Raw genomic sequence first — 27,612 nt, 5'->3', positions numbered from 1 at the left:
CTGAAATATAAAGAATAGAGAAGAGTAGAGTTCTGAAATATAAAGAATAGAGAATAGTAGAGTTCTGAAATATAAAGAATAGAGAATAGTAAAGTTCTGAAATATAAAGAATAGAGAATAGTAGAGTTCTGAAATATAAAGAATAGAGAATAGTAGAGTTCTGAAATATAAAAAATAGAGAATAGTAGAGTTCTGAAATATAAAGAATAGAGAATAGTAGAGTTCTGAAATATAAAGAATAGAGAATAGTAGAGTTCTGAAATATAAAGAATAAAGAATAGTAGAGTTCTGAAATATAAAGAATAGAGAAGAGTAGAGTTTTGAAATATAAAGAATAGAGAATAGTAGAGTTCTGAAATATAAAGAATAGAGAATAGTAGAGTTCTGAAATATAAAGAATAGAGAATAGTAAAGTTCTGAAATATAAAGAATAGAGAATAGTAGAGTTCTGAAATATAAAGAATAGAGAAAAAAAAAAGAATAGAGAATAGTAGATTTCTGAAATATAAAGAATAGAGAATAATAGAGTTCTGAAATATAAAGAATAGAGAAGAGTAGAGTTCTGAAATATAAAGAATAGAGAAGAGTAGAGTTCTGAAATATAAAGAAAAGAGAATAGTAGAGTTCTGAAATATAAAGAATAGAGAATAGTAGAGTTCTGAAATATAAAGAATAGAGAATAGTAGAGTTCTGAAATATAAAGAATAGAGAATAGTAAAGTTCTGAAATATAAAGAATAGAGAATAGTAGAGTTCTGAAATATAAAGAATAGAGAATAGTAGAGTTCTGAAATATAAAGAATAGAGAATAGTAGAGTTCTGAAATATAAAGAATAGAGAATAGTAGAGTTCTGAAACATAAAGAATAGAGAATAGTAGAGTTCTGAAATATAAAGAATAGAGAATAATAGAGTTCTAAGATATAAAGAATAGAGAATAATGGACACAAAAAAAATAAAACAAAAATGAGAAAAATGGCCCAAAAAGTTTAGAATAAAGACCAATACACAAAACATTATAAAAAAACAACAACCAATAACAGATCAACAGAATCAAATGATGTCATATTCATGTAGATGTATTTGTAAACAAAATGTACCATCATGTTCTACATATTGACCCTATAAGAGTATTATATGTCCCAATTATTCATTTTTGACAGTTGTTCATAACATGTTATATTTTGTGAGAAGAGGGTAGTGAATGTACAACAATTTAATGGTAAGTCAGTAAGAGGTTAAGTTAATATTCTTATTCGTCAAGAATAATTGCTGTAATTCATTAAGGCATTTTTTCATCTTTAAAAATTACGCATATTTTGTGAAATTTCCATGAAAATGATTGTATTTTTATTTATTATATGATTTCTATTATATTCTGTATATTTTTTTGTAATTTCTTTTCTGTAATTTGTATTATATACCTAATTATTTTTCCACAGTTATCCTTTATACCTTTGCAACCAATTTTCGTTTATTCTTTTTTTTCTTATTTTAATGCTATTTTTTCTCTTATCTATGAACCCCATCATTACCTTAAAAAATAATGGAACCAAGAGCTTTTCTAGATCTACCTTCAAAAGAAATGTCGAAACCCACAAAATGTAAAGCAAATGATTTATAATTACATATGTACTTGCTGAGTTATCGGACCAATAAGGTACTAAAAACAGTGCCGTCAAATTCTCAAAATGAATACTTTTCTCGAGGGAGATGAAACTCCTTTAGTTAGTTTCTTAATAAGGATAAAAAAGAATGAAAAGTAAGTTATAAAGTATGTCAATATCGAAGCACTGACAGCTGTCGTGATGTTACCCCCCCCTTTTTTCCCACTTCGCTGTATCAACCACTTGCTATAGATAATGTATGTACGTGATATCTATATTTGGAGAATTCTAGGAGTGTTTTTGATAAACCTTTACCAGGAACAATCGACCTCCACACCCCCCAAACAATAACAAAACAAAAAAGAAAAAGAAAAGAAGTAAATATAGGTGAAACAAATGATAGTGAAAATGCCATGCATGAGGAGAAGAATCCTGAATGAAAATCAAAAGAAGGAACAACAACAATAACAACAACACCACCAACAATACTTTATTTTAAGAGGGTTACAGAGTTATCTTTATAACAAATCTTCCATGGGGCCCTCATCATAGACAATTATATATATAAAAAAAAAACATATCGTTAAATGATGAAAACACGAACATGACACACAGCATAAAAGCCAAATATAATGACCAATGTTTAATACAACTCCGTAAAATGTAATGAGAGAATAGATATGATTAAATAATTAATATTTTATATTTCTTAATAGGTTGATATCAATAAAATTAATGATTTATTAATTTGTATTTAAAAGAATTAACATTTTTAATCATTCGTAATGATATATATGTAGGCAAATTGTTCCACAAGGATAGTCCCGAATGTATGAAAAAAAATCTCGAACAATTCTATTTTCCATTTAGAGAGTAAGAGGTTTTATTGAACAGCTTTTCGCAAGCGGTTTAGATTTTTGTCTTAAACATAATGAAAACTGGTAGTAATATATGATCATGAGAAATTAATTTTGATACACTTAAATGTCATGTTAAATGATCATCAACTTGTGATATTCTATTCTTCGTACGTTCCACTGTCGTGTTTGAATAATGATATTCTATTCTCCGTACGTTCCACTGTCGTGTATGAATAAGGGCCCAGAAAGAGCGAAAGGATCTGTTTTTAGAATTATCATAGCAGCTCTCTTTTGTAATTTTGATATCCATTCAAAACCTGACTGCTACAACTACTCAACAAGTGTTTTTTTTTAACTTGTTCCAATAATGATACATTTTGTTTTGTTTTTATTCATAAATATATTGTTATCATTGCACAATCCCATAACACAAAGGTGCCAGCTGAAGCTCGCCGACGGATGCGGGATCGTTGCCTTGACGACCCATTGATGGCCTTCAGTTGTTATGTTTCTACTCTTTGGTCGAGTCGTTGTCTCTTTGACACATGGTATCTCGATTTCCATTCTGAAATTTAAAACTTGTTATACCTCAATCTAATTAAAAACCGATCTCTCATCGCTCCTGTTTCTGATATGTCGCGTGGGAGATCTAACGAAACCCGCTTTGAGGTCACATGTGAGTGACCTCGTAGGTGTGTCTTTTTCGACCAATGAAATTGAGTCTTCCATGATCTTGGAAGTTTAACGTAAGGCAAAGGGATGTAACTCATTTTATTTACGACGAAATCGTCAGTCAAAATAATTCATAAACTTTTTTGATTGGCTTATTAATAGGTCGTCAACTCATTTGCATATCTTTATAAATTCATGACTTTTAGTTCACTCACATGTGACCTCAAAGCCGGTTTCGTTAGATCTCCCACGCGACATATCAGAAACAGGAGCGATGAGAGATCGGTTTTTAATTAGATTGGTTATACCTTTGACTGCATTTCACTGGTAAGTTGTAAACAGGTCAAGTTGAATCATTAGAATATAAACCAGTTCAACAATGTTTCGTAAGACAGTTTTTATCCATCCATCACGCGGATACAAAAATAATGGTTGGCTCTTCTGTTACAGTTGTATGACATTTTATAAAATAATCCTACGCCATTGCTTACCATTTCTATAAATTATGGTAATCTAATTGATTTAAAAGCTTACAAAATGGTATAACCATGGTTCCTATGAATAAAACATTGTTAGTTTTACAAACAGATGTGAAAGAACGCGCCATTGTCAAGAGTTCTTATTATTTAGTAGTTAATTTGTCTTCGGATATATTTATACTCTACAGTAAACATATTATAACTTTGTATTCTTTTCCCCCTGTCTAAACCCTATTAGACACATTTTAGTCAAGTTCATATAAATCAAAATTTCGTTTTTCTTCAAGAACACCTGGTGCCAAGTCTGACGTTATTGGAAAAGTCTATTTCTATGGCTACGTGGTATTTGTTTTTTTTACATTATATCATGTCATGCTATAAAATAAATATGTTTTATATGATTACAGGAAAAGAGGGAGGAACGGTTTATAACCGTTATACAATACAATCGTTAAATATCCTGTAACCGATGTCATACCTTGGGAAAAACGGTACCTAACACTACAGATAACTCTGTAAAATGAACTAAACGTTTAAATTATTTTCTATTGTTGAGGAAAAAATAAGCTTCTCAATGATCAAAATTAGTGTTTGTCAAACTGCTATATATATATATCCAATGAAATATTTCCGTGAAAGTTAAATTTTCATATATTTTTTTAGGTCAAGTAAATATTTTGTCAAAATTTTATGAAAATTAAACGACCCAAATTAATTTTAGTAAAAATATTAGATCCGGTTTAATATTCAAGCGTTGTCATAGCGATCTGCAACTTCTTTCAAAATGTTTTACACATTATGTACAATCTTCACAATTTGTCTTACTTATTGAAATTTATCTCCTTTAAATATCAATAACTACATACATGAAAAGTAAAAATGTGTTAATAATATTATAAACACGATTTTACTACAGTATGACCCTGGGTGCTTCTCACAAAAGAAAACTACTGTATCACGTTATGTGTACTGTTGTAATATTGTAACGTTTACGTAAAATGTTTTTTAGGACATGTCCTTGGTTTAGGTTTTTACTTCAAATGAGAGTTTGTGTGCAGCTGTAATCAACCTTTCTACGTCTGTAAGTAACCGATAAAACTCAAAACAATTTTGTTTTTAATTCAAAACAATATTTTGTGTATAATTACTATTTTTTATATTTAGATAAGTTTGATGAGAAAGGCCTTAAATATAACTGCTTAATTGAATTTTGTTTACACGTTATTAGTAAGTGCAAAATATTTTAGCTTCTTAATGTGTCCGAACTTATGATCCTATAACCCAACGAATGCTGGGGTTGCTGCCTTTCAATATTTGTGTTTGTTGATTGTATGTCATAAATCTTAAAGTTGCTTTTAATCGTTTGAGTTGCTTCACATTTTGCCATGTCCTTTTTTTAAAGCAGATTATACTGTATGTGGTATGCTCATTGTTACAGTCTTATGTCCTACACTGGTAGTTGTATATGACATGAGTTCTGATAGACAGTTTTCTCATGGACAAGCATAACACATCTCTTTATTAGTTATGCCCCTCCTACGATAGTAGAGGGGCATTATGTTTTCTGGTCTGTGGCTCCGTTCGTTGAACCGTTCGTCCGTCCGTTCGTCTGTGCGTCCATTCAGGTTAAAGTTTTTGGTCAAGGTAGTTTTTGATTAAGCTGAAGTTCAATCAACTTGAAACTTAGTACACTTGTTGCTCATGATATGATCATTCTAATTGTAAAGCCAAATTAGACTTTTGACTCCAATTTCACAGTCCACGGAACATAGAAAATGAAAGTGGGAGTTTCAGGTTAAAGTTTTTGGTCGAAGTAGTTTTTGATGAAATTGAAGTCCAATCAACTTGAAACTTAGTACATATGTTCTCTATAGTATAATCGTTCTAATTTTAATGCCAAATTAGATTATTACCCAATTTCACGGTCCATGAAACATGGAAAAGGATAGTGCGAGTGGGGCATCCGCGTACTTTGGACACAGTCTTGTTTTTCCTATTTCAAAATGTTTATTTATTTTAAGGAACCAGAGAACAATGGCTAAAAGTATCACAGAAGAAAACTACAGTGCAACAAACAATAAAACAAATAATGAAGATATATATGGACAGCAGACGTGTCTTCAGAAATGCCACAATATTACTGTTTATTCTGTGATATATGGACTAACTGTTCTAATGACCAATGCTCTGACTGTCTATATATCATCACAGATCACCACACTAGAGAGACAGTTTGATTTATCGAGTTCACAGAGTGGATTTATACTCAGCTGTAATGATATTGGTTTTACTGTAACTGTTCTATTCGTCAGCCATTTTGGAATCAGGTATCTATATATAAGATATAGTTTCCCTTACCAAAAAATCTCAAACTAATCTAATTTCTATTATACCATTAATGACCAAAAAAAAAAAATACTGCACCAGATGCACATTTCGACAATTGACGTTCTTTAATGAAACAGGAGGCCACAAAACAAAGGACACATATTTGATTAAACCAACAACTCGTGATGACTCTAACAAATAGTTATTCATGTTAGTCAATAGGACACTTACTGAAAATTTTCATGCAAATTTGCATCTAAATTAATAAATTTACAGGTTAAATCAATCAATAACATTCCAATGTTAATAGGATTTCGAACCAACAAAAAGTTCTTATCACAACAAAGCACCACAAAGTTCTATAATATAAAAAAAAGAACAAAGCGACATCGCATTAACAACATACATTAATCGAATTCTGAATCGTATATAATTCTTACTTTAATAATGGACACCAATATTGAATTTAGCCATCGTAATTTTATCTATCGACACGACACGACTCCGATGATTTCTTCTTGAACCAAGAATGTCAGAAAATTTTAAAACACTTAACGTAACGGTACCCAAATTGCAACGAGTACCCAAATTGCACCTATTTAGCAAAAATAGCAGCGGACATCTTACAAGATTTCCTAGAGACTACACAATTTGTATTTTTATGATTTGATACTATGCACATCTTTCCCCATAGGTAAAAATATTTAGATATGCACAAAACGTTCACAGTATTTATCAATAGATGAAGTGTTTACTGAAAAAGCAAAATGTACTGAAACGTCGCCATGCGACGTCATCAAAACGTCATCTTTTTAAAATGATCAAATACAATATGTTACAAGTACCCATTTAAAAAAAAATGAAAAGTAAGCATGGATTTATATCCGATTGTTCAAAATATTTGAGGAAATGAAACAAAAGCTCTGTTATTCGACTTTTGACGATGCGAATTTAAGCATAGATGCAATTTGGGTACTCCTCATTTCAGAATCATTGATGGTTTGGAGGTCAGTTTAGACCAATTTTTCTATGATTCCATATGGATTAAAAATCGAATAGGTATACCTTTATAATAAAGAAGGATACGGCTACAAAATAAACACAGAATGGACATTATTGTCTTTATCATAAAAAAACGTAGGCGAAAAAACTGTCAAAATAGGTGCAATTTGGGTACCGTCACGTTAAATGTTACACATACATAAAAAGTAAAATCACAAATAATCTAAACTCCGAGGACAATACCAAAAGAAAAGTCCCTAATCAAATGACAAAATTAAAAGCTCAAACACATCAAACGAATAGATAACAACTGTCATATTCATCACTTGGTACAGGCATTTTTTAATATAATACATGGTGGAGTAAACCTAGTTTTAAAGCTAGCTTAACCTTTCACTTGTATGACACTCGCATCAAATTCAATTATTACGGTGCTTGAACAATAAAACCCAGACGTAATAGGTAAAAATGTCAAAAATAGGGATACAGAAGTACTGTTTCAAATGGACAGGTGTTTACTTTAGTGTGAAAATAGAACATAAGTAGCACGTAATACAAACGTGAAAAACCTTACATGTGGCGTGGTTAAACATATTGCCTTATTTTTTGCAGATATCACATACCACGTGTGCTGTCATTATTTACTATTATATATGGACTGTCTGGCGTATCCACAAGTTTCCTAAGATTTTTATCGGACCATGGGATACCAAATGATAACGAAAACTCTATATCACAAAGAAACACAACTTCTAACTTGTTATGTGTTATAAGCCGAAATACAACCCTAGACTGTATGACAGAAGGACACGAAAACTCTTCTGGATCTGTTTATAGAATGAAAATTGCATTTATACTTCTGTGTATTTTTATGGGGGTACAAGGTTTTGGAAAAGCCCCTAGAAGTTCCCTAGGAACATTTTACATTGACAGTAATGTGCCTGATAAAACTAGGACCGGATTTTATTTGGGTAGGGAACACAGTATTAGTTTATGCAGGCTAGAAAAGAATATTTTATTTTTGTTCCAAATTACAGGGTCCATTAAGAGCATACAAACCAGATACAATTATGAAGTTAAACGATTAAAGACTACCATTGGACTTCCGACACAGCGTGAAAATCACGCACCCGAATTAAGGCGGACTTCATATGCCCCCTAAACACAAATGTGAACTAGTTCAGTAAATCTGGAGTCATACTATACCCCAAAACATTTTAATGAATAAATTAAAAAACAAATCCATACAAGACTAACGAAGACCAGAGGCTCCTGATTTGGGACAGATGCAAACATGCGGAGGGGTTTATTATGTTTTATGATATTTCATTTGAATCTCCCCCTTTACATCTAGTAAGCTTACGTATCTTATAAAAACAACAAGTTTTGAATAGGTTAACACCTGATTAGGCAGCTGCAGTGACAAATTAAACCATTTCCATCCAGCCACTTTCAGACACGTACAAATATAGCGGAATAACAATAGTTTTAAGACTATGCATACAAACTTGAGACAAACGGTCGTAAACATTTTAAATATCCCAGCCAAAAAAATACGTTTAATATTTTAATCCTAAATTAAAATAATTTTAATCCTAAATTAAAATATTTGATTTGTCTTCTGTTTAACTTTGACCTATCGTGGAACCCAGCATCACATTGATTTCGATATTTATCTCGCGCATGAATATATCACATTGAAACCGACACAAGGTTTACACACCAACATACATGTATGATCTTTTGAAGACAGCTTTTTTAACTGACCAATCCAATTTGAATATTTGTCTAAATGCAAATGAAATCATATACGAATTATAGGTATTGAAATGTATTACAGGGATATCCAGCACAATGGCTCTGTTCGGACCATTTCTAGCCATTACCTTAGGTGGAGTGTTTGGCAAAATACCAGTTGATTTAAAAGGTAATTAGATACAGTTTCAGTTTATACTGTATTTTGCATTTTATTGAATTTACGATTTCTACTATTCAAGAGGAAAGTTGAAATTGTTGCATGTCTATCATTCAGATGCAGATTCATTTCTGATTTATAGATCAATTCCTTTCTTAGAATTCATGCTAAATTACTGAAATCTTCACAATTTTAGCATTTTAGTTAAATTTTTGACCGTTTCCGTCTTAAATGAAAGTGGCCGCATTTGTGTTTATTTTTAGTATTAATAATGATAATACATAACATATATAGCGGTTGATGGTGAACACGGATGCAGTAACTTTCATTTTTGACCAAAAACATCGAAAAGTGATATTTTTTGGCATATTTGATATATTTTTCATAGTTTAGCTTGAATCAGAGCGTTTTAAATGACTAAATCAGTAAAAATCTTTCACATAAACTAATTGAATCAACCGAAATAGACACTTAAGTGTTTAAAAAGTGTCCAAAATCTTTCGTCAGATGAACTTGAAATTTGAGGCCATAACCGGCCCATACCTAATTTGACACAACAAATATGAAATAAAACATACAATATGCATACAGTCCAGTGCTTTTCAGATATTTCAATTTCAAAATTTATCATACCGTATTATTACTACACAGCTCTTAAATGTGCAGTATAATTGTAGTACTGTGAAATTGTGGTATTCAAACGGTGTAATATTTTGAAAGTACCAAGCAATACAACATTTTTGTACCGTTTCCGAAAAGTATATGTGCAAAAGTAGCAGTGTAAAGTATCATGCAAACTGATTCTTATTATAAATATTTGCTTTTATTTTCATGGTTTTGTTCGATTTCCATCTCCATACAAATGCCCTTATTTGAAAAATATCTCAAAACTAAAGAACTCCATGGTAAATTGAAAAGATCGAGGCGGAAATCCATCAAACCTTATACAATATCAAACGTTAGATTAATAACATGATTAAATCAACTAACAGAGCGAATGGGAATACATAGTCACTTTGTACAGATATTTTCAGAAAAAGAGGCCTAAGCCTGGTTTTAAATACAGTTTTACTCAAAATGAAACAAAAAGAATTTGATAAATACGATTTTATTTTAATAGAAACTACAATGGAACCTACAGATCCGCGGTGGATTGGCGCATGGTGGATTGGCTTTCTTCTGTTTGGAGTCCTCGGGATTGCAGCAGGATTACCTCTATTTTTCTGTCCAAGACATATTGAACCAGCTGATAATGCAGTTAATGAGAAACAGGAACATGATGGCGAAAGTTCTTGTTTTTCTTTTTTGAAAGGTTAGAAAATTAAGCTTGTTCATTTGATATTTATACAAACAGATAGATTGATCGATTGATCGTTCAACAAAAATATAGCATGCATTTTCAGGACAAGAACACATTTAAAAAGAAAACAATAGGTATGTAGATATATGAAGATATGGTATGAGAACCAATGAGACAACTCTCCATCCAAGTCACAAGTAGATAGATATAGGAAGATTTGGTGTGAGTGCCAATGAGACAACTCTCCATCTAAATAACAATTTAAAAAAAGTAAACCATTATAGGTCAATGTACGGCCTTCAACACGGAGCCTTGGCTCAGACCGAACAACAAGCTATAAAGGGCCCCAAAATTACTAGTGTAAAACCAATCAAACGGGAAAACCAACGGTCTAATCTATATAAAAAAACGAGAAACACGTATACATTACATAAACAAACGACAACTACTGTACATCAGATTCCTGACTTAGGACAGATAACTTGCAAAACATTTGCAGCGGAATTAAACGTTTTAATGGTACTAAACCTTCTCCCTTTTTCTGAAACAAAAGCATAACATCACAGCATAGAAAAACACACGGTAAAATATCAATTGGCAGGCTTAACTAAATCAAAATACGTAAATTCATACACTATGAACAAATAAATTTGATCTGCGATATCTGAATGCAAATGCACAGTTAATAAAGTATTAGGGACAAACATTCAAGGCCAAAAAACAAACAAACAAGTCTAAACAAAGCCATGGTAAGACACCACTGCGAAATAGTTAACCCTTCGAAAATTATAACTTTTGAAAAAAAACCTGTTTTAATAATACAGGTAAATCTTGAAGTTTATACAAATGTAGTAAGTGAAAATTAAAAGATATCCCAAATAATCAAAGTTGGAATATAGACAAGTTCCATATTAATATAATTAAAATAACAAAAAAGCATTATAAACAGTATCAACAGGTCGAATTAACAAGAAAATACGATTTGAGAGTACTCGCAGTTACTGAAAGCTAGTTAAAAGCCAAAAACAATTAATAATAAAAAATCATGCATCAGAGACTAAACTAGTTTATAAAAGTAAATCCATTATAGGTCAAAGTACGACCTTCAACGCGGAGCCCTGACTCACATCGAACAGCAAGCTATAAAGGGCCCCAAAATTACTTGTGTAAAAACATTCAAACGGGAAAACCAACGGTCTTATCTATATAAAAACAAGAAACGAAAAACACTTACGAACCTCATAAACAGACGACAACCACTGAGCATTAGATTCCTGGTCTGCAATGTAGGGGTCGATGACCTGGATGTAGATTATCTCTGAAAAATAAGATTATGTTGGATAAGGACATATTACATTTCATGAGACTTCAAACAGACCTCCCGAAGAGTTGTTGCAAGGGTTAGTAAATGTTAGCAGATCATGGCATTAAGTAGACCATCGGTGGAGAACTGTAGTCGCTATGGCGTATAGCTTTATTCCTGGAATATTCGATAGGAATAATTTAACGAACTTTTGGTTCATAACTTTTCAGCCAAATCATTGCATTTTATATGTTACCAAAACAGCTATATAAATTCACACAGAGCGAAATCATATCGTAAAGTAAGCTATGTAAGACCCTAGTATGCTAAACATTTAAATTAACCGAAACGAACAACCGAATATTTGCTTTATACAATAACCAAAAAAACTTATAACGAAAACCATTGTAACAGGCTCCTAACTTGTGACAGACAATTAAAGACGTGACTGAAATAATTTGTTTTTATTTAGTCTATATATATATAGATAGTCTGAGGGTAAGCGTATCCTGTGATGCATGCAAGTCAATCCATTTGTTGTAAATGACATTTTATCATTTTGTTTCATTTATAGATATTCCAATAGCTTTATTCAGAATTCTACGAAAACCCGTGTACAGTCTGACTATATTAGCTTTATTGTTTAAACTGTTTGGTGTTATTGGAGGATTGTCCTTTGGTCCGAAATACACAGAAAACCAGTTCAATATCCCAACATGGAAGGCAAACATTATATTAGGTATGTACTAAATACACAGAAAACCAGTTCAATATCCCAACATGGAAGGCAAACATTATATTAGGTATGTACTAAATACACAGAAAACCAGTTCAATATCCCAACATGGAAGGCAAACATTATATTAGGTATGTACTAAATACACAGAAAACCAGTTCAATATCCCAACATGGAAGGCAAGCATTATATTAGGTAGGTATTGAATAAGTCGACGTTCACGAATGCATTCTCGGTAAGGATTTTTAAAAGGGCACAGCAAAACGTTCTAATTGGTTATTATCATGCTTAACAAGGGATAACCATCCGATGCAGGAGTAACGTTTTTTTTTAATTTTAGTTGTCTTTAAATAAATCCCAACTTGGTAGGCTTTGCAAATGTTTGCACCTGTCCTAAGTCAGGAATCTGATGTACAGTAGTTGTCGTTTGTTTATGTAATATATACGTGTTTCTCGTTTCTCGTTTTGTTTATATAGATTAGACCGTTGGTTTTCCCGTTTGAATGGTTTTACACTAGTAATTTTGGGGCCCTTTATAGCTTGTTGTTCGGTGTGAGCCAAGGCTCCGTGTTGAAGGCCGTACTTTAACTTATAATGGTTTACTTTTTAAATTGTTATTTGTATGGAGAGTTGTCTCATTGGCACTCACACCACATCTTCCTAAATCTATTTGATCTGTTAAATAAAAGCAACAATTCCGAGTCATAAAGCGATTAAGAAGAAAAATCAAGGAAACATACAAAACATGAGAGAAGGTCGTACGAAAATGTAAGCCTCCTCCTGCTCTCCATGGATTACACGACTGAAATTCATATAGGAAGATGTGGTATGAGTGCCAATGGGACAACTCTCCATCCAAGTCACAATGTGTATAAAATAAACCATTATTATAAGTACGGCTTTCAAACCAGAGCCTTGGCTCACACCGAACAACAAGATATAAATGACCCCAAAATGACTAGTGTAAAAGCATTCACACAGGAAAATAAACGGTCTTATCTATATAAAAACAAGAAACGAGAAACACTTATGACCAACATCAACAAACGACAATCACTGAACAAGAGGTTCCTGAAAAGGGTGATTGCAAATGAAAAAAATATGAGATATTTCAAAGGCAGTTTGCAATACTATTATACAATTAAAAAAGGGAACGGAGAATGTGTCAAAGAGCAAACAACCCGACCAAAGAGCAGAAAACAGCTTAAGGCCACCAATGGGACTTCAACACATTGAGAAAAATCCCTCACCCGAAGTTGGGCTATAGATTGCCTCTGAAAAAAATTGTACTTGATCAGCGAAAATGAATGTCTATAAGTTTTCCAAACATTCATTTGCCTATGATTTCCATGACGACTACTTAATTTCGGTTTTAATTGGAAAGATGTTGTGTATTTACAAAAAGTAGTTTCAAAGTTTTGAATTCGTTTAATGTAGTACATATTTTTGTTTCCTTGTTATCAAACACATTTAAGTTCTTTCTAGCAAAATTTGATTTTTTTTCCTTTTATCACTTTGCAATCTGCATGTCAATTCTAATTTTAATTCATATACATTCATGTAGATTGTGCTAGCTTGTATTCTCCGTAAAGTATATCATATACATGGTTCCTTTATTATAATATATAAATATTGATGATATAACGAAAAACAAAAAAAAAATCATTGCAAAAGCAACGTGTATAACTGGGAACTGTATATTGATAATCATATATATCAATATATTACGACACTCCTGTTAGGTCTGTCAGATATGATTTACGTTTAACATCTTTTATGTATTATCTGATAGAGACTACCCCTTTTCACAATGCTCAGAAAACACATATGAATACAGTTTCCAATGTATAATATTTTATTAAGTATTTTTTCATCTTATAAATACAAAGGATATCAGTCAGAAAGAAACACGTGTCTAAATAAAAGGTTTTTGTTGATTTGTTTCAAATTAGCTTACTTAATTTCAGTGAAACTTATTTTGTTAAAGTCTCCGTGTTGAAAGCCATACTTTCACCTATAACGGTTTACTTCTACAAATTGTGAATTGGATGGAGAGTTGTATCATTGGCACTCATAACACATCTTCTTATATCTATATGTTTTAAACAGGCGCTGAAAAGTTAGTGACAGCAACACTAGGTACTTTTCTTGGAGGTTATCTGACGTCACGACTTAAGCTGGGCAGACAAGGCTGTATAAAAATGTGTCTGCTTATTGCGGCAATATGTACGTCACTCAACTCACTGAACTTTATATTTGGTTGTGAGAATCCTGATATCATTGGTAAAGACAAGAGGTAAGATAAAGCTTTAAAGGAGAGTCTATATGGGGTTTATAGATTGATTTGATTTGATTATTTTTTTGTGATTTAACCCCACTTTTAAGCACCGCTTTTAGGCTATCTGGTGACGGTCAGTTTTTATTGGTGGAGGTTGCCGGCACTCCCGGAGAAAATCACCGACCTTCGAAATGAAAACTGACAATCCAAGTCAAATAAGACTAGAGTCCAGTGCATTCGCACAAGTTGGGTTCGAACTGGCTAGTGATTACAGTACTCACTACTTATACCACTCAGCCACCGAGGCCGCTGGTATTCACAGAACACAGAATAATGGGTCAAAACATCAAACATAGATTAATATAGTTTGATAAAGTAATGAGTTTTAAAATTGAAATGAGTGAATTATTGACGAAAACGATATAAATTATGTCCTCAAAGATACTAAAGAGATACACCTTTCCTTTTATGTCACTTTTCGTCTTAATAGCATTCATACGAATTTCTACCACAGCTACTTATGTTATATTTTGATGTTTGTATTGTAACAATGAGCACATATTTTCTTACTTATAGTTCATCACAAAGTTGTCAATGTGAAGGTGTACAGTTTATGGGAGTGTGTGATGGGGTTGGGAGAACGTTTTATTCACCGTGTCATGCTGGATGTACGACTATGATTTCTAATGTAAGTGACAAACATAAAGAAGACTTGTATGGCATTGCATTATATTTACCATGATAACATTCAAACACATTAAAGGCGTTATTTGTATTTTATTGGATCAGGATCTGCTTACCCTTCCAGAGCAGCTGAGATCACCCCCAGCTTTTGATGGAGTTCGTGTTGCGTAGTCTTTAGTTTTCTATGTTTTGTCTTGTGTAGTATAATTTGTCTGTCTGTCTGTCTGTCTGTCTGTCTGTCTGTTTTTCTTTTTTTTTCTTTTTCAGCCATGGCGTTGTTAGTTTGTTTTCGATTTATGAATTTGATTGTCCCTCTAGTATCTTTCGCCACTCTTTTATACGTTCATACATTACTACTGGTTATATATGTAGTGTTTATAATATATACTATTTGGTTTTAGTCTTTTTTCATGTTTGCTATTGTGGTGTCCATTTTTTTCGTCTTGTGAGTTCGACTGTCCCTTTGGTATATTTCGCATCTTTTACAACTATCTAGGTTTTCACAATGGAAAAATAAAGAAATACCTTATCCCTGTTCAAAAAGAAATAGGTAAAGTTCTTCCACAAATTCTATTTGTTCATTTGTCTATATAATACTTTTAACCAACTCTAGCAGTAGGTGAGTATGTCGTACTGGTGTATGTTGTTGATGTCTAATACGTTTATACGAATGAAATCTTTTCAACTAACGCTACCAACGAGTGTAAAAAGATAATTGTGTCCAATGCGTACCTGTACTCGTGCTAATTCGTATTTAGTAGTATAATGAGTGTTAAAATTGTTCAATTTTGTTTTCATTCGATTCTAGCAATGTACCACGTTACAGTCATGACTGCAGGGAATATTTTTTTATAACTTTTAAATTCAAGAGTGGATGGAGAGTTGTCTCAGTGACACTCATACCACATTTTCTAACAAATACACTCCCGATTATTACCTAATAAAGATATATAGAGGCTGATTCTCAGAAATACATCGACATTTACATCGATATGTGAACACAAAAAAACAAATAAATAGACGGACTGCTGCATATTGTAGATTACCGTATTAGAGTTAATCATATGATAATATTCACCATAAATGACGTATCATTTTTCATTATCAACATGAACATGTAAATTCGTTTTATGCAGATATATAGCAACTGTAGTGAGACAGCCAATGGTACAGTATCAATTGGTATATGTCAGAGTAACTGTCCATATTTGATACCATACGTAGCTGTGGCAGTGTTACTCACATTTGTGGGAACTATGGGAGTCATTCCAGTCTCTCTTATTATTTTACGGTAAGCATTATGTCTAATATTTTTGTGCAAGAACAAAGTCAAAGATAATAGGGTCATAATTTGCTAAACTCCGCGAGTTTTGTCATTTACATAAGATTCATCATAGGCGCATGATTCATAACTTACTTGCATTGCAGTTGGAAATCCAAGTCAAATACAAAGTTATGATGCATTAAAAACCTAAAGTACTGACAAGTTATGCAATTGATCTTATAATATTCGTAACTGCAGCATTAGAGTACAGTCCTTGGATGGTGTAAACTTCACACTTACACCATACACCATACACCATAACACCATACACCATACACCATACACCATTACACCATACACCTTGTACCATTACACCATACACGTTACACCATTGCACCATACACCTTACACATTACACCATACACCATTACCCATTCTATCTACAAGATCCGAAATTACCCATAATGCAATAAATTTCAAATATTAAGATTATTATTATTGTTTATGTTTACAATTTGAAAAAAAAACAAAATAAAAAGAACTTCGTTTTCAACTTATAAAATGTCGTACACCATCATTCACACCATTCCCGATCACACGTTACACATTCACACCATTCCTCATACACCATAACACCATTCACCTTACACCATTGCACCATACACCTTACACCATTGCACCATACACCTTACACCATTACACCATACACGTTTTTTTGGGAAGTTTACACCATCCAAGGGCTGTACAAGTAAGTAACTTAAATTGTATAAAAATTAAAAATCACAAAAATACTGAACTCTAGGGGAAATTCAAAATGGAAAGTTCCTTATCAAATGACAAAATCTTAAACCCAAACACATCATACGAATGGATAACAACAGTAATATTCCTGCCGTGGTACCGGCATTTTCTTGTGTACAAAATGGTGACTAAGACCTGGTTTTATAGCCAGGTAAATCTCTCACTTGTATGAAAGTCGCATCAAATTTCATTATATTGACAACGATGTGTGAACAAAACATACAGAAATATCAGGACAAAATGTTAAAAATAGGGCTACAGTAGTCAACATTGTGTTATAATCTTAATCACTATAAAACAATTAAATATGCAACGAAGCACAAAAAGGCATATAAACAAACAACATTAGCAAAAATTAAAGACAAGACTTCAAACAATTTGAATAACACAATGACGGGTTGTATTAAATGATAAAAACTACGAAACACTATTTAAATGATATATGTATCACCTAGACAAACATCAAATGCATTCAAAGAATGTAATGATCATGTTTGAATTTGAGTAAGTGCTCTTTGATCTAAGATTCTGCATACAAGTTCTATTGTTGTTGTTTCCGAATATTATAAGTAATACATGCCATTAATCGTGTTTTGATTAAACCAACTGATTTTCATGTTATGTTCCTAACACCTAGAACAGTTTTGATATGAAAACAGTGAGGCTTTATTGAATTTCAGTTTTTAAATGCATTGTATATTTTTATTTATTGTGCTCTGTTATGTTTTTACATTATAGATATAGGAAGATGTAGTGTGGGTGCCAATGAAACAACTCTCCATCCAAATAACAATTTAAAAAAAGTAAACCATTATAGGTCAATGTACGGCCTTCAACACGGAACATTGGCTCACACCGAACAACAAGCTATAAAGGACCCCCAAATTACTAGGGTAAAACCATTCAAACGGGAAAACCAACGGTCTAATCTATATAAAAAAAGGATAACCATGTAATAAAGGATGAACATAATCATAGTACAAGCCATAATAAAATGTACTGTTTCATAATGAATATAACATGTGAATGGTGAATATAACATGTTAATGGTGAATATAACATGTTAATGGTTAATATAACATGTTAATGGTGAATATAACATTTTAATGGTGAATAAAATCAAATAAATGGAAATTAACTGTCATCTTCCTGACTTGGTACAAGCATTTTTAAAGTAGAAAATGGAGAATTAAACCATGTTTATAGATATCTAAACCTCTCACTTGTATGTGAGTTGCATTAATGGACCTTTATATACAATATACACCATAATCTGGTCAACTTTGGTGGATGGATTGGCAAATTTTGTTGTTTATCACAATATCATTACTGTATGATTTTGAAATTAACAAGTACCATACAAAGAATGAATCAGTTTTTATTATTTTATTTTAGGTCACTAGATGATCGAGACAAGTCGATTGCTTTTGGAATGCAATCATTCATTTTATCACTCACAGGTAACTACTTTTTTTTCTTAACATATAAGATGCATAGTTGATGTCAGGGTTTTAAACGGATTGTGTAACAAATTAAGAACTAATAGTTTAGATAGATGTTTGTTTTGTGGGTTCCAACATTCCTGGATGGAGTATAAAAAAGGCATTTTTGTGGATATTTAATTTCCCGGTTCCGCATATTTTACACCAAGCTTATTTACTCACGAATAAAATTAACCAAAATACAATTACCAAAAAATAAAATCGCTCTCAAACTCTCGAAATAATTGGCAATAAAGAACATGTCAACCGAAAAAGAGTATTTAATTTTTGAGCAAAATATTTTGTTATAGCCATAATATGATGTTAAAATTGTGGAAGCAGACACTTTTTATCATTTCCTTTTGACCGATAAGAAAAATAGAAATATGTTTCATAAAAGATGACGTTCTCTATTTCATTCATTTTTAAAATGAATTTCTCGAATTAAATTCAACCTTTCCTAAATTGTTAGAACGAAACAAGCAAGGGATGGTCTCATCTGATTTAAAAGTTTACCCAAACATGCCATGCTTTTTGCGATGGTAAATTTGTTTTTGAAATGTCAAATTTATCAATGGGGTGCAATTTCACGGAGTTAATATATAAATGGGAAGACATTTTCATTCCAACATCACAAGCATAATGAAGTTTTGCCAAATTTATTATAGTATTGATACATGTAATTATTGATTTCTATCAACTAAATAAATGCCGTTGTGTTGTTTCCAAAAAAAAGGACCTTTAGAAAAAAAAACCTTTGTGTACAAATTTCATTCAAATAATAAGCAGCTGTAACACAAAATATTCTAATTTATACTTCAAAACAAAATCTACATAACTTCTTGTAAAATATACGTACTAATAAGGTAAACTGTTTATTACAAAGTATTATATACTTAATAAAAAACACAAATTCACATTTAGTGATTATGGTATCTGTAATCCAATGTATTAGATTTTATAATTCAGTAAACGTCCTCATTGGAATATATCGTGTATATCAATAATAAGCTATGCATACCATTGTATCGAAAACAGAACAGACAGTCTGAAAAAATACCACAAAGAGTGAAAAAAAAATACAACATTATGCTGTTCCGGAAGTTTTATCGTAAACAACATTCTCTCTAAAACGTGGTTAGTTACTCAAGTGGAAAACCGTCATACATTAATCCTAAACATTTCTTATTGTTTACTTCTAGTTTTCATCCCTGCACCGATAGTGTTTGGTCACTTGTTTGACAGTGTATGTAAAGAATGGAGTACTTCCTGTGGAACAAAAGGAGCATGCGCATTGTATGATATTGAAGCTATGCGATACACATTGAACTCTGTTGAAGTTGGAGTAGGGTTGATTGTTTTCGTTATTTACATATTCATATTTCATATCGCAAAAAGAGATGACGCAAAGAAAAAAAACTCTGAAAATGGGCATGAAATGAATAAAACAATAGTTATATAAGTTGTTATTATGTCTTGTTTATTTTGTTGTTGCATTAAACATTTATTTATCCTTTTGTATTTTTCATAGCGACAAATATGTTCTTTACCTTTAATCTTTAAAAGTTGTTTCATTAATGCATATATATTGATTCCTACACTGCAACAAATGTATTACGATACTTTTCTACTCGAGACATTTAAATTTTATTATTTAAAGCGCTAGGTTTGCCGAGCTTTTTAAATGATTAAGATTTAACCCGTGAGAGTGGAGCTATATCGTAATACACGAGTTATAATTTCGGAATCTGTTTCTCTGATGATTTTTGTCCTTCTTTTTCAAATACTTTCAGAAACATGTGTTCTTAATATGCGACGTCATCAGACATGGTCGCCTTTTTTCATGACGTCACAATAGGAAAGTTCAGAAGAAAACAAAACATTTTGACGTCATAATCAAATTTTGACTAATCATTTGCTGAGAACAGATATTTCACTAGTGAGGAGAAATATTTTTCTTACACCGATCAAGAAATGTGCAAATAGCACAAAAATTAGAGAAAATTTTATAATTGTCTAGATACTATAGTTTTAAATTAGATTCAATGTCTTGCAAATCAAAGGACTGAGTTAAAAAAATTAAGCAATTGCAATGGTAATATAAAGAAGGTTAAAATCCATAAAATCTGACTATGGCCGTAGAATGTTTGAACCTTGCCAGTGGATCGACAGAAACTAAAAATACATAACAAGATATGAAATGATTTCAATCAATAAAAGAGAGAACAAAGCGTGAAATAAAAACGAAAACGAAAGAAAAAAAAATTCAAATGACCACAGAAACAACTAATTACTGAGGAATACGTCGCTTTCGTTAAATGCTATTTGAAAAAAAGATGTTGTTGAGGTTTAAGCAGTTCTTCTCTTGTTGCATCTGTTGTTACACCGTATATGGAAAAATGTATTATAAATCATAATTGTAAAAGAGGGACGAAAGATACCATAGGAAAAGTCATACTCATAAATCGAAAATAAACTGACAACGCCATGGCTAAAAATGAAAAAGACAAACAGACAAACAGACAAACAATAGTACACATGACACAAGATATAAAACTTAATATAAGCAACACGAACCCCCATCCTTCCAAAAAACAAAACAAACAACAACTGGGGGTGATCTCAGGTGCTCCGGAAGGGTAAGCAGATCCTGCTCCACATATGTCACCCGTCGTGTTACTCATATTATAACAAATCCGGTAAATAATCTAATTCGTTATGTAACCTGATATGTTCTCCTGTTTGTGAAATTGACATATACTAAAATAAATCCTAATTCTTATCAGGTTTTTAAGAAATGCAAATCTAGTATAAGATATTATTAACTTCAATTGAAGGTGCACATTGTGTTTTATTTGCAATGTCACACTTTATTCTACCGTAGGCCACTTAACTACCTACTATATTTGTATATGAATAAAAATAATTCACATTAAAATCATGAATATGTTCAAATGATTTTCCCTATTTGTGTTTTCATGATGTAACATGTCCTTTCTATTCTTGAAAGAAGTATCCGCTAATAGATAATAATGATAATTTATGCGCTAGTAGTTATTTTGGACACGCATGAGGCCTTGAAACCAATGGGCATTGTGCTGTTCATGAAATACGAATTCATTGCATTGTGAAAAAGAGATTGCATAAAAGTTTTTGTGGTTTAAATTAAAATTTTAATTTCACACTTTTAAACTTAATCTCACCCTTCACTATTATAAGAAAGGTGATAGCAATACTATGTCAAGGGATTGTTAGTTTGTCTAATTAGGGTTGTGCTAAGTCTTTCCCCCGAATGTTGCCTCGCTATATGGTCATTGATATGTATTTCCCAGTAATAATAGTAAGATTGGGTTTTGTTAAGGATCTCTTCGTCCGCCCAGGCGTTTTTCAAGATTTTTTTTTACGGTGGACTGTGAAAATATGAATACATATATTTAAATGCCGAAGGTTTTGGATAAAACAGTTTAATTATAATTGTATTTACTTAAACTTTACAATTAGTACACATGTTCATTACGATTTGAACTTTTATGTATGTAATGTACCTAAATTCCTCAGTCAACTGATTAACGGAATAGAGAAAGAGCATACATTCTTGTTTAGAAATGTATTTTCTTGAAAGCAAAGGAAAAGAAAGGATAAGGTCACATTGTTGCTAGATTGAATTCAAAATTAAAAAGTATAATAAGAAGTGTACCAAATAACATACTTTTGATGTTTATTAAAGATAATTTTGTTGAACATCATTTTTATATCATGACATTTGTTCTTGTGCATTGGCGTTAGGGTTTTAAAATTCATATCCCAATTAGCAAAACATAAAAACTAGAAAACCTCAAGTTGATATCGTGTGAAATATATTGATGAATAATTAACAGCTTTACCCAAAGAGAAATTTTGCTACAATATGTGTTGTAAAAAGGAAAATCACAAAAATTCAAAACGGAAAGTCCCTAATCAAATGACAAAAATCAAATGATAAAATACATCAAACGAATGGACAACAATTGTCCTGTTCCTGATTTCGTACAGGCATTTTCAAATGTAGAAAATGGTGGATTGAACCGGGTTTTATAGCACCAAACCTCACACTTGTATGTCGCATCAAATTCCATTAAATTTACAACGATGTGTGAACAAAACAAACGAATAGTTTTCTCTTTTGAATTGTTTTACATTTTCTTATCGGGGCTGACTATGGGGTATGGGCTTTGCTCATTGTTGAAGTGCGTACGGTGACCTATAGTTGTTAATGTCATTTTGTTCTCTTGTGAACAGTTGTTTCCTTGGCAATCATACAACATCTTATTTGTTTTATATGATAAGTTAAATTGTCAAAATAGAGGTACAGGAGTCATCACCGTGTCAAAATCTCAATTACAACAAAAAGAAACAAATATTTAACAAAGAAGCACAGAAAGGTTTGAAAGAATTTATTTTAAGTTTTTGTACTCTAAGTGGCTAGACAATGATATTACTCCCCTTATACGCCCCTCTTTGTTTTGCTTTATTTATACTACAATCAGTGATGGCATATATCTAAGCGTTTGCATTTTTAATGGTTGACAATTGACAATTCTTCTCTTCATATTCTGGGAAATAAACCGATCAAATATCATTCAGTTTCCATAACACAGAACAAATTCTATTTATTTCCTGGTGTACTAAAAAGTGTCACTAGTTTTTCTCACAACCAGTTAGTTTTCGTATAATTACGAGAATTTGGTTTCCAGATTTTTGTTAAACAATATTCTATTTATGCAGTAAGAACTGAACCAAAGTATGGTTTACTCCAACCTACAATAGAGAGAAGAAAGATACTAGAGGGACAGACATTCAAACTCATTTATCGGAAATAACTAATGGCTACAAAAAAAACCAGACAAACAGACATTGTTGAAGGCCGTACGGTGACCTATAGTTGTTCATGTCTGTGTCATTTTGGTCTTTTGTGGATAGTTGTCTCATTGGCAATCATACCACATCTTCTTTTTTATATGTACAGACAAACAACGAAACACAACATAATTTTTTCTAACTCAAACACCACCAAAACCGTGGATGATCTCAGGTGATCGAGATGGAAGGCAGATTCTGCCGCACATGTTGAACCCGTTGTGTTACTCGCGTTAGGATAAACCCGGTAAAAAAGCAAGACTAGGTTATTTGACAAGATACTCGTCTTTCGTCTAAGAAAATAGTTTCGTATCTCCGTTATATAGATTAAATTGGATGAGCATTAATTAATTCGCTATCCAGATACAAATACCTTACAACTATAATTAGGACTTATTTTTTTATAAAAGAGCGATAACTCATATTTAACTAACCATATTGCAGCTGAAACGGTAAAACAATAAATTGGAGGTAGCTAGGTAATCATTTGATACATTAGTGTGTTTTTTGTATATAACTAAGCTATTGTTAAAGTAGTGCATACCGTGTATTTATTTCATTCGGGACCTCAGTAGTTATACTGGTTTAACAACTAATTTGGACGACAGCGCTTTCTGGCAGCGAAAGCAGACTTGTTTGCACCCCCTTTATTTAAACTTTGGTGGGTAGTTGTCTCATTGACTTTAATATCACGCCTCCTTATTGTCAAGTTGTGATTATAAGCATGATAATCTGTATCGATTTATTCCCTTATTATCACTAAGCTACATACTCAATGTTAAGGCAACAGAAAACTAAAAATAACAGGAAACAGGAAATAAAAGGTTCTGCGAATTAGGACAAACGAGATAAAGGACATAATTTTCGACTACCACTTGACATTGATGTTTGGTGAACAAAAATTAAAGATACGACGGGGAAATTAAAAACTCATAAGTCGAATAACTGACGATTCAAACGCAAAAATCAAACAAATCCACAAATCATTACTAAGACACATTATATTAAAACCAATAGAAACCCAAGTCTATAGAAAGGGTTGAATTTAGGTGATTAAGAAAGGCCAAACGATTCTGTTCAACATGTCCGTCCGTTGTATCGCTCCTGTCAGTACACTTATTTGTAGCATGTAAATAACGTGTATTTCCTTATCGTTAAGATCAAATTCAACGTTCCCATTTTGACCAGACATATCTGAGTTTTTGTATCTATTTTCTTATGGTCAGAAAATCCAAGGGTTAAATAAAAAAAAGATGAAAAACAATATCTGAAACATTGTATGAAAAAAGGAAAAACACTTGAAAAATATCGAACTCCGAGGAAATCTCGAAACGGAAAGACCCCAATCAAACATAGTACGTGGTAAACAATGTTCTCAGACAACGAAGAGTGTACTCCAGTTGTCGGAACTATAATCTGCTTGCTTGTTGTTCGATTATGACACTGAAATATACATATGACTGAATTTGTACTTACACGAGTGTTACAACGAGTACCATAAGAGGAAAGATATTTTGTTCCGCTTCGACTGCACCTAAGATTAGCTTAAGTTTTTGGTTTGATCAAATTTGCTAGAATTTTGTTTTCTATGTTGTATTGTGTAAACTGATGTTTGTCTTTTGTCTTTTTTTTCGTTTTGTTCTATGGTGTTGTTAGTTCGTTTCGTTTTAACGGTAATAACTTCTATGAGGTGCTTACAACGATTCTCGTTTATTCTAGAAGTTTGTGTATAGGGTACAATAATCGAAACTTAAACTTTTTGTTTGGTTCTAAATTGTGTCGGTATTGCAGCTTATAGACAATCAGGTACATGTACCATTCACATGTAGACAGCTTTCGGGCAAATTATTCTGCAGTAAGATATTTTGAATCAGGATGAATTGCCCATGTTGTCGAATGTATGATTTTTTGAGATGACAATATGCAATTGCTATGTTAGAAAAAATATTTTAAAAAATATTGCTAAAATGTATTCTAAAAAAGACCTCTTGAAATATTGCGACCTGAGATTTAAGACGCAGTCTTTTTTTTGTAACTTGTTAATTTTAATTTGGCATTAAATGTGATCTTTTTTTCATTGACGTTACCTTTTATGTTAACACACAATGTGATAACCCTTTTTTAATATTTGCAATTAGCTTTAGTCGACATCTTGACATATGTATAAAAATATTACTATTATGTTTTTTCTTGGTGTCAAACTTTTATGAATTATTTTATATTTCATCATTTCACATACGCGAGCGAGGTTAATTTAGACAACAGTATTAAACACATTCTCATTTTTCATAAACCAATGTAGCGAGCCTAGGTGTGAATGGTATGACCTAGATGTAAACCAGCTCAACACACAACTCTTCCAAATGGTGAAGTTGAAAGCATCCCTTCGTAAATTTTACAGACGCCATCACGAGTTGGTTGACCGTTATGGAATAACCGTTTCACAAATGATATCGGATATGTTCCTTACGTCGTAACTACAATCCCCTTCCCTTTCATGAATGTGACCTACAGAATTAGACTATATACCGGATTTGTTATGACATGAGCAACACGACGGGTGCCGCATGTGGAGCAGGATCTGCTTACCCTTCCGGAGCACCTGAGATCACGCCTAGTTTTTTGGTGGGGTTCGTGTTGTTTATTCTTCAGTTTTCTATGTTGTGTCATGTGTACTATTGTTTGTCTGTTTGTCTTTTTCATTTTTAGCCATGGCGTTGTCAGTTTGTTTTAGATTTATGAGTTTGACTGTCCCTTTGGTATCTTTTGTCCCTCTTTTTCAATAATAATTTCAAAAAGAGTTGGCAAATCAGAAGCACACAGAGAAAGCACCTCACGGAAAGGTCATACAATACTGACAACCGATCCTAAATTAATTCACTGTGGCGACTTCACAAACAGAATGAGAGAAGCCCGATCTTATATGTAAGCTTTACCAAAGTTCAATAGTATCAACAAGATGAAAAACCTTAAGTTTTAACTTAGTACAAAATGAATGTTAGCACCGATAAAGACAACATACATGGATCTTGCTCAAGTGTTCAAATTATGTTGTGTAGAAATAATATTTTTCAGCATCAATAAACAGCCATGAGTCGTATCTAAATTTATGGATTACACAACCACAGCTTCTCTGAAAGTCCTCTCTTTGAGTTTGGTTGGTTTATAACTTATTTGATATTTGTTTCACAGATGAGGATGTAGTGTTCTAATTGTCGTTACCAATACTTTTCCCTGGAATGACACATTCTCGAATGAAACTTTTTCCAAAATATGTAATTACATGATCAATACGGTAGCATGGTCTTCCGTTTGGAGTCAGGATGTGCAAACACTACCTCAGGCATAGATTACCTTAGCTGTATTTGGCAACACTTTTAAGAATTTTGGATCTCAATGCACTTCAACTTTGTACTTTATTTGGCTTTTCTTAACTTTTCTGGATTCGATTTGAGCCTTTTGTAGACGAAACGCACGTCTGGCGTATATACAAAATTTAGTCCTGGTATCTATGATGAGTTTATTTACAGAGCTCATGTTATCATCCCCAGTCGTTGAAGTGGGTTGATGTGCTCAGTAAGATTGTTAATGTTGTATATAGTAGATTAATGCTTGATGTTTCGTTTTAACCACGTGTTTTCGTGCACTATATGACGTCTTAATTTGAATATCTCTTTGGTATCTTCCGCTTCTCATAAAAAATAAAATCACTGAACTCCGAGGAAAATTCAAAACGCTAATTACCTCATCAAATGGCAACATCAAAAGTTCAAACATATCAAACGAATATATAACAACTGTAATATTACTGACTAGGAACATACATTTTCTTATGTAGAAATGGTAGAATAAACCTAGTTTTACAGCTAGCTTAGACTCTCACTAGTATTGACAACGATGCGGGAACAAAACAAACAGAAATAATAGGTAAAACGTTGTGTTATAATCTTAATCCCTATAAAAAGCACAAAACGGAATATATGTCTTTTACAAATTGCGACTTGGCTG

At 32.2% G+C, this 27,612-nt stretch overlaps 1 protein-coding gene across 1 annotated transcript; it reads left to right on the top strand.

Annotated features, from left to right (window-relative positions):
- The first annotated feature begins 4,609 nt into the window (after window positions 1-4,609).
- Window positions 4,610-20,175, top strand: LOC139499544 (solute carrier organic anion transporter family member 3A1-like). Its single transcript, XM_071288267.1, has 11 exons — window positions 4,610-4,697; window positions 5,638-5,943; window positions 7,559-7,917; window positions 8,787-8,873; window positions 9,982-10,173; window positions 12,039-12,203; window positions 14,310-14,496; window positions 15,055-15,166; window positions 16,299-16,453; window positions 18,623-18,687; window positions 19,911-20,175. Exons 2-11 carry the CDS (start codon window positions 5,651-5,653, stop codon window positions 20,168-20,170), a joined length of 1,875 nt encoding a protein of 624 aa, XP_071144368.1. The 5' UTR covers window positions 4,610-4,697; window positions 5,638-5,650; the 3' UTR covers window positions 20,171-20,175.
- Window positions 20,176-27,612: the final 7,437 nt, after the last annotated feature.

The sequence above is a fragment of the Mytilus edulis genome, chromosome 12, assembly GCF_963676685.1.
Source record: "Mytilus edulis chromosome 12, xbMytEdul2.2, whole genome shotgun sequence".
In the NCBI taxonomy this organism is placed as follows: Eukaryota; Metazoa; Mollusca; class Bivalvia; order Mytilida; family Mytilidae; genus Mytilus; species Mytilus edulis.
This window is presented reverse-complemented; position numbering and strand designations above follow the sequence as displayed.

What these genes read in the sequence shown, in the direction of transcription:
- LOC139499544 (XM_071288267.1), top strand. Translation starts at nt 5,651, where the DNA reads ATGGCTAAAAGTATCACAGAAGAAAACTACAGTGCAACAAACAATAAA. An exon ending in AATACCAGTTGATTTAAAAG is followed by an intron (nt 8,874 to 9,981) that starts GTAATTAGATAC and finishes TTATTTTAATAG; the next exon opens with AAACTACAATGGAACCTACA. An exon ending in GAAGGCAAACATTATATTAG is followed by an intron (nt 12,204 to 14,309) that starts GTATGTACTAAA and finishes TGTTTTAAACAG; the next exon opens with GCGCTGAAAAGTTAGTGACA.